Source organism: Zeus faber, assembly GCF_960531495.2.
Source record: "Zeus faber genome assembly, chromosome: 1".
In the NCBI taxonomy this organism is placed as follows: domain Eukaryota; kingdom Metazoa; phylum Chordata; class Actinopteri; order Zeiformes; family Zeidae; genus Zeus; species Zeus faber.
In genome coordinates, this window is record NC_137193.1 from 22,021,197 (window position 1) to 22,033,829 (window position 12,633).

Sequence of the window (12,633 nt, forward strand, 5' to 3'; positions counted from 1 at the left end):
CTTTGAGCGTGATACCAGTACACGTCACTAGAGGGCGGCACTAGTTAACAGGCCTATAACCTGAATTACTGATTAGATATTTTCCTCTAACAAGCACTTTGTAGTAACTGTCTGCAGGAATAATGACGAAATTATTATTATTATTGTTATTATTATTATTATTTTCATATAATTATTTGTATTATCGTTATTTATATTATTTGCATTATTACCATTTGCTTGATTAATTGGGTTTTGCTTGTTTTTATTTTTTTTCTTTGATATTATTACTATTACCGCTGCAGAGTTACATTACAGCTGTGGCGCTGCCTTTGACCTTTTCTTCCCTCCTGTCGCACTGTAAACAGGCAGCTGCAGCGGAAGTGATGTCCTGTTACACTCTGTTTTGTGTCCTTGCCGCTGTCTCCTGGCAAAGTGCACGTGGGCAGGAATTACACGTCTGAGTGGAATTGTCCCGGTTCACCACAACCCCTTCTCCACTCCTCTCTGTCCTTCACCTCTACCCTCTTTAAATTGCTCTCGCTCTCTCTCTCTCTCTCTCTCTCTCTCTCTCTCTCTCATCACTATCTCATTCACCCCTTTTGTTTCTGCTCTTTCATTCTCCCATTTCTTCTCTCCTGAGCTGCATGCTTCCTCTGTCTTTTCCTCCCATTCCCTCCCTAGAACTTCACACATTTCCATCTCTCTACCCCCAGTCCCTCCTATAATCTCGCTCTCTCTCTCTCTCTCTCTCTCTCGCCACCCTCCCACAACCACTATCCCCAGTACATATTTCTGCGCCTCTTATGATGGTGCTTGCTCTCAGAACATCTTCCCACTCCATAGCAACGCACCTCCTCACTACATGTGTGTGTGCGTGTGTGTGTGTGTGTGTGACTACTGTACATCAGAGCAGATCAAATCAACTCAGTCTCATTACAACCATGTCTGCTACTGATTTTCTGTCTGTCTCTCTGTCTCTCTTTCTTCTTCTGTCTCCATGGGGGGGCGGCGGGGGGGGTGTGTGTCTTAGATGCTCTCAGACTCAGAGGGTTCATGTAAATTGTGTTTCTGAACCGAGGAGAGGAGGAAAAAGTGAGCTGTGTGAAAAGAGCGATGGAGAAAGTGAGAAGGAATGGTTGTGTGCTCTAGGCTTCATTTCTGCTCGCCTCTCTTTTCTCATCGGGCTTTAAGCGTCAGATGCTCAAAATTGTGGGAACGTGCCCGTCTTCTTCTTTGTTATTATAATCCTAACTCAAATGAACTCCTCTGTGTGCAATTGTCTCATTTCTACTATTTCTAAAAGCAGATGCGCACTCACATTTTTTTCTTCAAAATATGTTTACTGTGTATTAATCGGTCCAACTTGTGAAATAATACATGCACAGTAACACTGGTAGTACACTAATAATCTATCTATCTATGTATAACTTATACCCATAACAATAAGTTGTTATCCTGTGAATAGTATTGCATTTTGTATATTATATATTTATATGTCTGAATATTTCACTTTTATATTTTTGGGGAATTTGTTTACATTTGACAATTAAATTTTTTTTTCATTGTAGTTTTACTTAACTATTTGTTTTGTATTTTAATTTCTTGTTATTTTTATTCTCTATTTTTTAGGAATGTCAAGGTTTTTTTTGTCGTATTCGTCTGTGAAATGCACCAAGCCTCACCAGAACAAATTCATTGTGCACTGTGGGTGAATGTCACTGCTAGAATGAACTGATTCTGATTCATCATGACTCGCGTTAATGAGTTAATCGGATCAAATTCCTGCTTTTCAGATTATGTCCTTGAGTTGGAACCGTAGCAATATCGCTTTTGTCTTTTCTTGACTCATTCTCCTTACATTGAATCAGCGTCCCGCTGGTTCGCTGAGTCCTAACTCAAGGTTTGGAGTTTGGGGTTGCCAGATTTTCATTGGTTGATTGGTGGTATTTTTTTTATTTTGTTTGTTTGTTTTTTTAGAAGAGTTTCTCACTCGGGCATTCTGCATCACAGACCAATACCTTTTTTACACAAAAAAATGTGCACCTTTCCCATTGCCAGGAGAAATGCTGTTTTTTTTCTGCTGTCACGTTCGACATCATGAACACGCCGGGAAAAGGGCGTGTCATGGTTCCAGTGTGATTGGGACCAAACAGTAGAGGAGACAGAAACTTAAACATTTGACGACATAAAACTGTAAAACCTGGGGGGAAAAAGTATTTTGAGCCGTTCAAAAGAATCGGCTCGTTCCTGATCGACCCAACGCTACAGTAGAAGCCGCATGGATCATAGATACTCCATGCTGCCGGTGCTGGAGTGGCTCGGAGCCCAGCGGGGAGGGTGTAGGTTCTCTGCTGTGATCCCCACGGAGTGATCCCCACACTCACACTTTCATGGTCCTCCAAGCGGAAAAAAAATCAATAACTTGTGAAATGGGATATAAATGGGATATGAAATAATGGAATGATACACGGATATTCCTGTCTATTTTTATACGCCAACATAAAGAAACTTGCGCAGGTAAACTCGCATTGCGCAGGTAAAGGGGCTAAAATGAGCGGGTCGACCGGTGTGTCCTGTTCACATCAGAGCTGATCAGATGTGGAGGCCTTTAAAACCCGTGTCTATTGCAGAGTCACTTGACCTGGGACTGGAACCTGGGTGTTACCGTTCCAACTGATGACAAATGCTGGATATTAGCGGGTGTTACAGTGTTTTGGTGCAGTGGGAAAGCGGTATAAAACAAGCACAGTGTTTTCTGTTGCTGATTCATTGAGATACAAATGAGAAGACCTCTCTGAATACCACCGAGCTGGCTGGTCAAGCTGTGCGGTGGATCAGCCTTTAAGACAAAAACCCCACTGAGGACATGGCAACTCAAGCTCATGAGCTCATGGTTCTCATGTCACTGGGTTTGGAGCGGGTTGCCAGTTTCTTCTTTGTACCTCTCAGTAGAAATCCTGGGATCTCATAGTGGACAGGATGTGGTTTCATTATGAAGCAGTTCCCCTAGGAGGGCTGCCAGACAGACGTACGTGTGTGTGTGTGTGTGTGTGTGTGTGTGTGTGTGTGTGTGTGTGTGTGTGTGTGTGTGTGTGTGTGTGTGTGTGTGTGTGTGTGTGTGTGTGTGTGTGTGTGTGTGTGTGTGTGTGTGTGTGTGGACCTTGGTTAAACCCATGCTGGCCGCACTGATTGGAATATTCAAATGCTGATCAAGTGAAAAAGAGGCCTCCCCTTGAATGCCGGATGGTTCTTTCTTTCTGTCTTCAGATCAAACTGAAGTCTGGAGCTCTTCATAAAGTTTCTTTGGTCATTTTGGGTCCAAGCCATTAACTGATATTGTCAAGTTCAGGTCACAACCCCAGTTATAGCTGGACAAGTTTCCTATAAAATACTCTCTGAGGTGCAGAGAATAGCCCGCTAATTTTCTGCAGAATACATTTAATGGCAGAAAAAATGTGGGGAAATCTGCAGCTTTAATGTATGATGTATTCACAATTATGATCAGGTCTTTCCCCGTGAGGAACAGAGCAGTCATTGAGTGAAATGCTGTATCTGTGACGTTCTGGGTGGAGCAGTGTTTTTCGGTCCTCAGAGGAGGGGACAGAAGTGTAGCCTGAGCACATTTTGTCATTCTAGTGTGCCTTGGTGCACTGGTGGATCGAGACACACACACACACACACACACACACACACACACACACACACACACACACACACACACACACACACACACACACACACAAAGGGACACAGATCCCCTCATGCGTGCTGATAAGCTGTCATTGCAGTTCCTTAACCCGCTCTGCTTCCATGACCATTAGTGCAGAAAATCTACATGCCTAACACTTACAATGGCTAGTTATGTCAGATTAGGACATAAACTACACCCTCCACCCATTTCCTGCTTGTGACATCCATTACTGCAATTGCCGCACATGCCCATTGTCCTGCATTCTCTTGCCTAAGACAGATAAAACGGCTGCAAGATGAACTCATCTTTTTCGCACATGCTTCCTTTTGTCGAACTTCCTCCCATCTGATCATCCTGGTTCTTACAAGTTGGCAAATCACATCCTCCTTGCCTGCTTCCATTGACTCATTTAAAATAAAATAATTTCCTTTGAATCTTCACTCACAACCAACCCATTCATACACTTTGACAAAACCCAGATATGTCCTTGTTCTTGACCCCTCCACTCCACCACCCCAAAGAACAGCACGTTCTATCCTGTGTGACAAGTCCAATACCCTTGGCCTTCACATCAGCAGATCATGGCCTAAAATATTTGCCTACATTTCACAATATCAAAAGTCGACTTCTCCATTTTGCGGCCAGCAGGTGTTCTGTAATGTGCCGGGTGGCGTGGGAGAGGAAGCTGTGGCTTGCAGAGCCCTGGCCGCACAGCCGCTCCACCCTGCTTCTGCTCCCGAGCCTCTGGGTCACAGAGCTGATAACTGGGCAAGACGCCCACTGGAGTATGGTGGTGTACTGTACATCGCACAGTATCGAATGAACGGCTCGCGGTTGCCGAGGGATTCCAGCTATGAGTAATGCCTCCAGTGGGTGTGAGATGCTGGGTTATTTGACTCTGGTATGACTGTGAAACAACAAACCGCCTTCCTCGAAGGCTTGGACAGCAAGGGAAAAGTATAACTCAGGTGTTTGTTGCAACAGATGCCAACAAGTTTGAATGGAGAAAGTTGCCTTGTTTTGGTGACTTCCCCATTCAAACTCATTGAAGTTGCTTTGTTTAAGAAGTAATTGAAAACCAGCGTTAATGGGCGGTAGCATTTCCTTTTCAATGTACACCTTTCGGTTAAAAGCTTGAGGTCTTGCTTTGAGGTTTTGATTTGAATATGAATCCTCTAGAGAATGGCTCCGGGGTGTAAACAAACAGGATGTGATCAACCCGTTCCAAAGGTTCAGTTCATTTGCCGTTTACTCATCTGTCCTCGCTGTCCTCGAGGTGAACCCTGTGGCGGCGGCGGCAGCGGCACCGACCGCTCTGTGGTGCCAGTCCGGCACAGCCGGCCTCCAGCAGCTGTATTAGCACCATTGTTCCTTTCCCCTCACTAGGGACAAGAGAAGAGAAAAGTTATATAATCGCGGGACAGAGAGAAGGGTAAAATATACAATGGCAGCAGGGAGTGACAGGGACAGAGAGAGAGAGAGAGAGAGAGAGAGAGACAGATTAGATAAATATAAAGCCACACAAAGAGGACACGCAGGGACAGACGTCGGGCGGGATTGTAGATAAATAGATTGAAACTTTATTCAAGGGAAACTAGAGTTAGAGGCAGAATGTATCCCAGATACAGGACCTACGGCCACATTAGAGCGACCAGATACAGATACTCATACAGTAGGTACATGTTTTTACTTGTTTTACCTCAGAACTTACTTTTAACACCACACAGAGAACTGTTTCCTCTCTGCACTTCACATTAATCCATCCATCCATCTTTCGATCCATCCTTCCATCTTGTTCTTTCTCCGAGTGGTGGTGGGCTGGTGGGATGTCCCAGCTTCCTAAGAGAAGACCGACAGTCCATCGAAGGGGCTCACACACATACACACACACACACACAGAGGGTTGGGGTCATACAATATCAAAGTAAGGATCGATGCCGACTTCCAATATATTTCAGTATTTCCAGGCATTGCAACTCTTATCCATGCTTGCTATGCTTTTTCATGAGGATTGAGGTCTGGATAAATGGTTTCTTCTTTAATAATCTCTGCTGTGACTGAGTGGCTTCCGGGGGGTGATCACACACATGTGATCATGGTCATTATGGCCATCATTTACTTGATCCATAGAGCCCAGTAAACACACACTAAATGAACCAGTGTGCCATAGCAAATCGCTTTTACGTCGCAATGCCCTCATTATTGTTTCCACGGTAACCAAGCAGCCCTTCACAATCATTCCTTTTTTTTTGCCAGGCGTCTTGGAGAATTAGCGGGAAAACAAACATCAAAACACAGCGGTCTGGGTGGAGGTGACGAAGTTGAGGAGGAGGAGGAGGAAGAGGAGAAAATGTCCAATACGTAGCTCTCTTTTTCCTCTCTAGCTTCATCTCTCTCTCTCTCTTTCTCTTCCCTCTTCTCTATGTGTCCACAGCCGTCATACTGTACATCCCTCCCTCCTGCTCAAATGAGTGCGCATCTCAATTTGGCTTCAAATGATATACACTATGCTGTGGAGTTGGTCCACAGGGAAGGGAGACTTATTTTTCATGTAGACAGCCCAAAGCAATACATTCCCTCCCCGATTTTGAAGGTGTGTATATTAATCCAGTTCATTCTCTCTCTCTCTCTCTCTCTCTCTCTCTCTCTCTCTCTCTCTCTCTCTCTCACTTTATTTCTCTCCCTGCATCCTCTGGTCGCTCTCCCACCATTTCTCATCAGCAAAGCCATTCAGCTGTTCATTCAGCATGTTCTTAGCAAGTAGAGGGGAAGTTATTCTGACATGAAGGTCTTTGTAGAGTTTACGCCCATCTCCAGCTTCCACTCTTGCTTTCTCACTTCCTTCCTTTTTTCCCCCCGCGGTACTCCTGTCTGATATTTCGGAACAACCTGTGCCGGGGGTGCAGAGGGTTGTTGCTCAAGTCCACTGTGCTCGGAAATCGTCTTTAAAAAAAAAAAAAAAAAAAAAAAAAAATTTTTAAAAGGAGGAAAGTACACTTTTGTGAATTGGCCTTTCGAGTCGCAATACCATCTGGTTTGCTTATGCGTTCTGTTCCTATTGTTGTGAAACCCTATTGAGAGATAGTCTTTGTTTTTATATAAATAAGGTATATATATTTTTTGTTTAAGCTGGAAAAATCATCAACTAAAAGTTATTTTGGGCATTATATTTAAGACTTTTTTTTTTTTTAATAAATATTTATCTGTTTTTATGCCCAATTTCTTCAAATACATATAATGGTACATACATCTACATTTACTTTTGCGTTAGTAATATTTTCCGCCACTTGTCTGTGAAGCACTTTGTTGCAGTGTGTTAATGTGTGATAATTTGGGGGAATTTAGGGAATTGTCGATGTTTGATTATTCTGACCTCTCCAAAATGACAATATTTCAATCTTAAATCCTGAATAATTTGTCGACACAGAGACCAAAGCTCCCGTCCCGAGTTACTCCTTCCAACATGCCGAGCAACTGTTTTGGGGTCAATGCAACGATTTCTCAAGCTGGACGTTGCATGTCGTCCGTGCTAATGAGCTGTAGCCTCCATTCTAATCAGTTATATTGGTGCGCACAGTGACGGGGCGGCACACTGGTGTGTATTGTCAAGGCCAGAATAGCGAGTGTGTGGGCGGCTCAAGCCTCCTGGGACGCTCGTCTTCTGGCTCCATTGTTTGACCTCATTCAACAAGCTCCATTGTACGCGTCGATCTGTTTGCGTTGGTGCGCGACTTTGCTGTCTTTTGGGCTGTGTGTGTGTGTGTGTGTGATGCTCGTCTAAATTTGTGTTTACGTGGGATTACACGCTTTGTGAAGCTAATTGTGTTCTGTGTTTCATATGTGGTTTGTGTGTGCAAGTATGTGGTGCATGTTAGGTTTGGGCGTGTGTTGGGAGTGTGAGCATATTTATTTATATCCATGCAATTGTGTTTCACGCCATTTTCTTCGCTGGTGACCAGGTGCTCTATCTCTAAAACACGACCCCAGTTCAGGCTCCAGAGTTCTAAAGCAGACGTCGAGAAACTTAGCGTCTGTATTTGTTGGTAAAATGTCATCTTCTTGGCAGATAAGTCTCGAGGAATGGCTGTGGGAGTGAGCAGATGGGGGTGGGATGTCGTCTTGTTTTGCTCTGTTTGTTTGTTTGACTGTGATGAGTAATGCTTGTACTTATACATCCATTCTCTCTGAGGAGTCTGTCTGGGGGGAGGACTGAGTAAAATTTGAAATCGTTCACATGGACATTAATATTAAAAGGACGACAAAGCTCAACTCCACTTCAAATCGATCCTCGTCTTCATTGTTTTTGTTCTTTTAATGCCTCAATGTTGGTGCATAAAAAAACCGATATCTAGACACAATTTTTACCGATGCAACAGTGATAGTCTGATTAAACCTTAACATAGTCTTGTAATTAATCCAAAGTTTCATGGGGAGTGAACGTTTGGGGGGGTGACTGAGAAAGTCTCCCCGTTACACACGATGCTTTTTTTGTGTCATTCAATGAGGAAATGGAAGAAAATAAATACATCTACAAAAAAAACAACACACTTCCCCACACCGCCGGTCTTGTTGACATCATTACATCACACTTAAATGGTTGTTATGAGGTTAAGGATGATTAAATTGAGGTTTAAGGTCAGAAATCCATATGAAATCCACAGATATTAGAGTAGAAATTGTTAAGTTGAGGCATGATTTAGGCATGGAATTGGTTAAGTCTTAAGTAGTCCCTAGCGTCCATAATGGTAGTCCCATAGATTTGATGGGGTAGGGTTGGTAATGGTAGTCCCATAGATTTAATGGGTCCCTTATCTAACAGTAAGTTGATACTCAACTTAACTCCAATTTCAGTTGTAAGACTTGACTGACAGTGAGTTGATATTGAGTTTAGACAATTAACTTTGGACTATCCAAATGAAGTGTTACCGTGGTTTCTGTTTTTGCTGGGACGTTTCTTTGTTGCTTATAGCAACACGTTGCCAGAGGTTCTCTGGAGTCGCTCTAAAATGTGATTCATAAAATCTCTGAACATCTTCTAGTTACATCTATTAACTGCTGCGGCTCTCTGCCCCACTGGGTGTTTCCCTGCCAGAAATCAAATCATTTCATTTCCTGTGTGTGTGTGTGTGTGTGTGTGTGTGTGTGTGTGTGTGTGTGTGTGTGTGTGTGTGTGTGTGTGTGTGTGTGTGTGTGTGTGTGTGTGTGTGTGTGTGTGTGTGTGTGTGTGTGTGTGTGGGTTCCTGTTACCTTCCATCGCTTCATTATTCATGAATGGAGACACACACTTGCCTCACCCTGAAGTCCCCCCTGGCGCTTCAGGATTAAATAAAACCACGACATATCTGAGTATCCATGAACCACGCATAAACATTTACCTACTGTACATGCGCACACACACACACACACAGTTCTCATGACCAGAATCCCATTTGGTTTTATAAAATAATTTTGATTATATTTTTCTATATTATGATGACTTGACTTGATGACTTGCATATTCGGTATGTTTTTTATATATTATAATATTTTTATATATTATCTATTTCTGTTTTATATTTTTTCGGCTATTTGTTGATATTTCGCAATTTTTATTTTATTGAATTTTCACTTTAATTTTCATTCTATTTATTTAAAATTATTTTTTATTATTTTTTTTTTCTCTGAGTTTCAAGATGCTAATCCTCTTATCACCATGAAAAACGAATTCCTCATACAACAATCTTTCTAATTCTGATTCTGAATGTACAGGTAGACACTGTGAGAAATGGGTCCCCCATTTCTCACAGTGTCTTCCTTTTTATCACAACAAATTAAATGCTTCCATCCTCTACATCTCACTAAAGAAACAGCAAAACATCCATCTCTTAAGGTCCACAGCAGAGAGAGCCCACCCTCCTGTTTCTTGGTCTTGGTGTTTGGGAACATCCTGGCAGATTCTCGTGTAACTGGGTTTTACGAGTGATAATGAGTTTGTCTCCAGGTTCGTTCCCTTGAGCTTCCAGGCCTTGAAGGGAGGCGGCGGCAGGGGAGGGGAAGTCTGAGCAGGAAGTGATAATGAAGTGACTTGAAGGCCTACTTTCTATTTTCGCTGGGAATCGACTTGTCTAAACTGTACAGACAAGACAGGAGCGTAGTGAGAGAAAAAGGGTAAAACAGTTTTCTTTCGTTTGTTGTCTTCTTGACCTTTTTTTGCTTAAGATTGAGTTCAGAAGAAACGTTTTTCGATGGGATGTGAAATGCTTAACGCTTAACAGGGTTGGAGTGTTTGTGCATGTACTGTTCATTTGTGTCTCTATATCAGAAAACGTGTTTTGAAACAAGGCGGTCAAATCTCCAGCCCCTTCCTACGTCAATTTGGGCTTAATTTTAATTAGAACCACCCTCCCTCTGAGTATCTCCACCCGCGCCACTAGGAACTGCTCTGCTCTGACCAGCACAAATCTTTTAAAAGAAAGAGGAATTAATACCAACTGCCCATGAAGAAACTGCAGACAAGGGAAACGTAAGTATTTCTAATTTCTTTCTGAAAATAATAATAAATAAAGTATGCAGTGCGTTTCTCCAAATAAAACCAATAAAAATAGTGTTAGCGTTTTTGGTATTGTAGATGTATTTATTTTATTTTGTTTTCTATTTACATCAAACAAGAAATACTTGCATGCTGTGTCCCAGTGTGGTATCAGCAACTAAAGTTGGAACAGACTTTTAAATTAAGCCTTGTAGATCTAATATCACTGAAGATTCAACAACTGGATTGCTTATTTCTCACCTCAAATCTGTTCAGAAACTGATTTTGGTGGACTGATAAGGTGAAATAAGTTAAAGTGAACGGACTAAATACAACGGAACGCAGAAGTAAAGCTCAAACCCCATTGTCTCACATAACGCCTGCGCGAGCACCTCGTGTCGATTACGCACATTTTAGTATTTTTAGAGCTTATTGTGCGTAATCACCGGGTGTCATGACATTTCACTGCATATATGTATGACCGTACGTGTATGTATGTGACAAATAATCTCTTGAACTTGAACTTTTACTTGAACTAGAGGCCTTAAGAGGGTGGTTCCACCCACTGAACAGACAGCCGTTGAACAGGTTTAGGGGCATGTTAGAATGGCTAGAATGCAAAAATTAAGTGGTATTTTCAGCAAAAGAATCTTCAAACATGTTTTAGGGACCTCGGAAACCGACAGTATATTTACTTGTTGAATAGGAGCATAATAGGTGAGAATAGTCCTGCCTTCTTTAATGCTTTTAGTCTCAGTGCATTTATATTTCGTTCAGAGATGTTAGTTTGTTTATTGTCTTTTTTTTTCAGATGTATAACTACACCAGAATGGGTTGTTTGGGTCATGGTTTTGAAAAACGAATAAATGTGTCTGTAACTCAGAACTTTAGGTAAGGGGACTCTTGTTGTTCAATGCAGTAATAAAGGCCTTCTGAGGGTATGATTCACATATTTACACATTATCTGTGACATGAAGACAATATCAGCCAGTTTCAGAATCATAACGACCCTTCAGATGAGGCCAAAAAAGAAGCAGTCAGTGGATTCCTGGTCAATGGATGAGAAAGAGACACACACACACACACACACACACACACACACACACACACACACACACACACACACACTTTCACAACCTTTCTCCATGTCCCTGCTGGCTCAAAATACAGAAGCTAATTATTCCAGTTAATCACTAGCCGCTTGGACTGACTCACTTTAAAAAGCCCTGCTGTGCACATGAACACACACACACACACACACACACACACACACACACACACACACACACACACACACACACACACACCATTCCATGCACACACATGTACACAAAGACTATGAGAGCCCTTCAAACAGCACACTCTTAGTTCCGCTTCACACAGGATGTTATGAAATCATCGCTGTTGCTAAAACTTACCAAGGGTCCTCTTTCTCACCCACACACACATTTTCATTTGCCACACACACACACACACGCACACACACGAATATAAGTCCCGCAAATGCATATTCATCACCCTACACACACACACGCATGCACACGCACACGCACGGCATGGTGCAGTAAGCAGAAGCTAAGCTCGGTTCTCAGTTCTTTTCTCACCGGCGCTCGGACTGCCGCTCGGACTGCTGCCCGGAGCGAAGAGGCCAAGCCGGCGTCGATTCAATTTTACAGCCCAGTCGCTCTCCTGCCTCTCTCTCTCTCTCTCTCTCTCTCTCTCTCTCTCTCTCTCTCTCTCTCTCTGCCAAGCCCCTGATTTAGCCAGGCGACTGCAACGGGAAGGGAAAGGGAAAAGAAAAGTGATGGCTATGACCGACATTGGAGCCGATGACCTGGATGAGATGATGCGCGAAGAGGCGGAGGATTCCTTCTACGATGATGGTAGGATGGTCAGCCATGGCAAAGGGTAATACCGACGGGGGGATAACAGGTGGGATTTGTGTTAAGTAAGTTCGACTTCAGCGCGGGGGGGGGGGGGGGTTGAGGTTTGGCTGAGATGAGGTGAGCTTGGTCAGGCGGTTGTTTGGGTTGTGGGACTTGTGGCTGTGGTTTGGTAGAAGGGCAAGAGATCAGAGGAGAATCGGGGAGGCCTGTCTGGACCTTGTGTGTGTAGGTGGGGTGCTTGAGGTCTTAACAGACATACTTCATGCATTGTTTTTTTGTTTTTTTGCAAAGGGAGAACTGGATTCAAAAGTTTGTTGCAATAGATATTTTTACTCTGTTAAAATTAATAAATCATGGAACTGAAGAGTTGCTGAAGAGAACTCAATCTGTCTGTAATGTACAGTATGGGAGCTCTGCATTTGCTCTGCAGCGTGTTTATCATGTTCCAGCTTATGCTAGTTTTATAAAGCATAGTGCCGCCATGCCCTGCACCCAGTGTGGGCGTACTTGTGGAACAGGGCAGATGTTTTCAACAGAGCATTATGCACCACAGGAAAATGATTCGC

General features: G+C 42.9%; 1 protein-coding gene across 1 annotated transcript in view; it reads left to right on the top strand.

The window, feature by feature from the left end:
* Positions 1–11,985: 11,985 nt before the first annotated feature.
* ripor2 (RHO family interacting cell polarization regulator 2) overlaps positions 11,986–12,633 on the top strand; it is a gene marked incomplete at both ends in the record, with an annotated part of 48,564 nt that continues 47,916 nt past the window's right edge. Inside the window, one exon of the mRNA XM_080016828.1 lies at positions 11,986–12,064. Coding sequence (XP_079872954.1) covers positions 11,986–12,064 — 79 coding nt within the window. The remainder of the gene's footprint in view (positions 12,065–12,633) is intronic.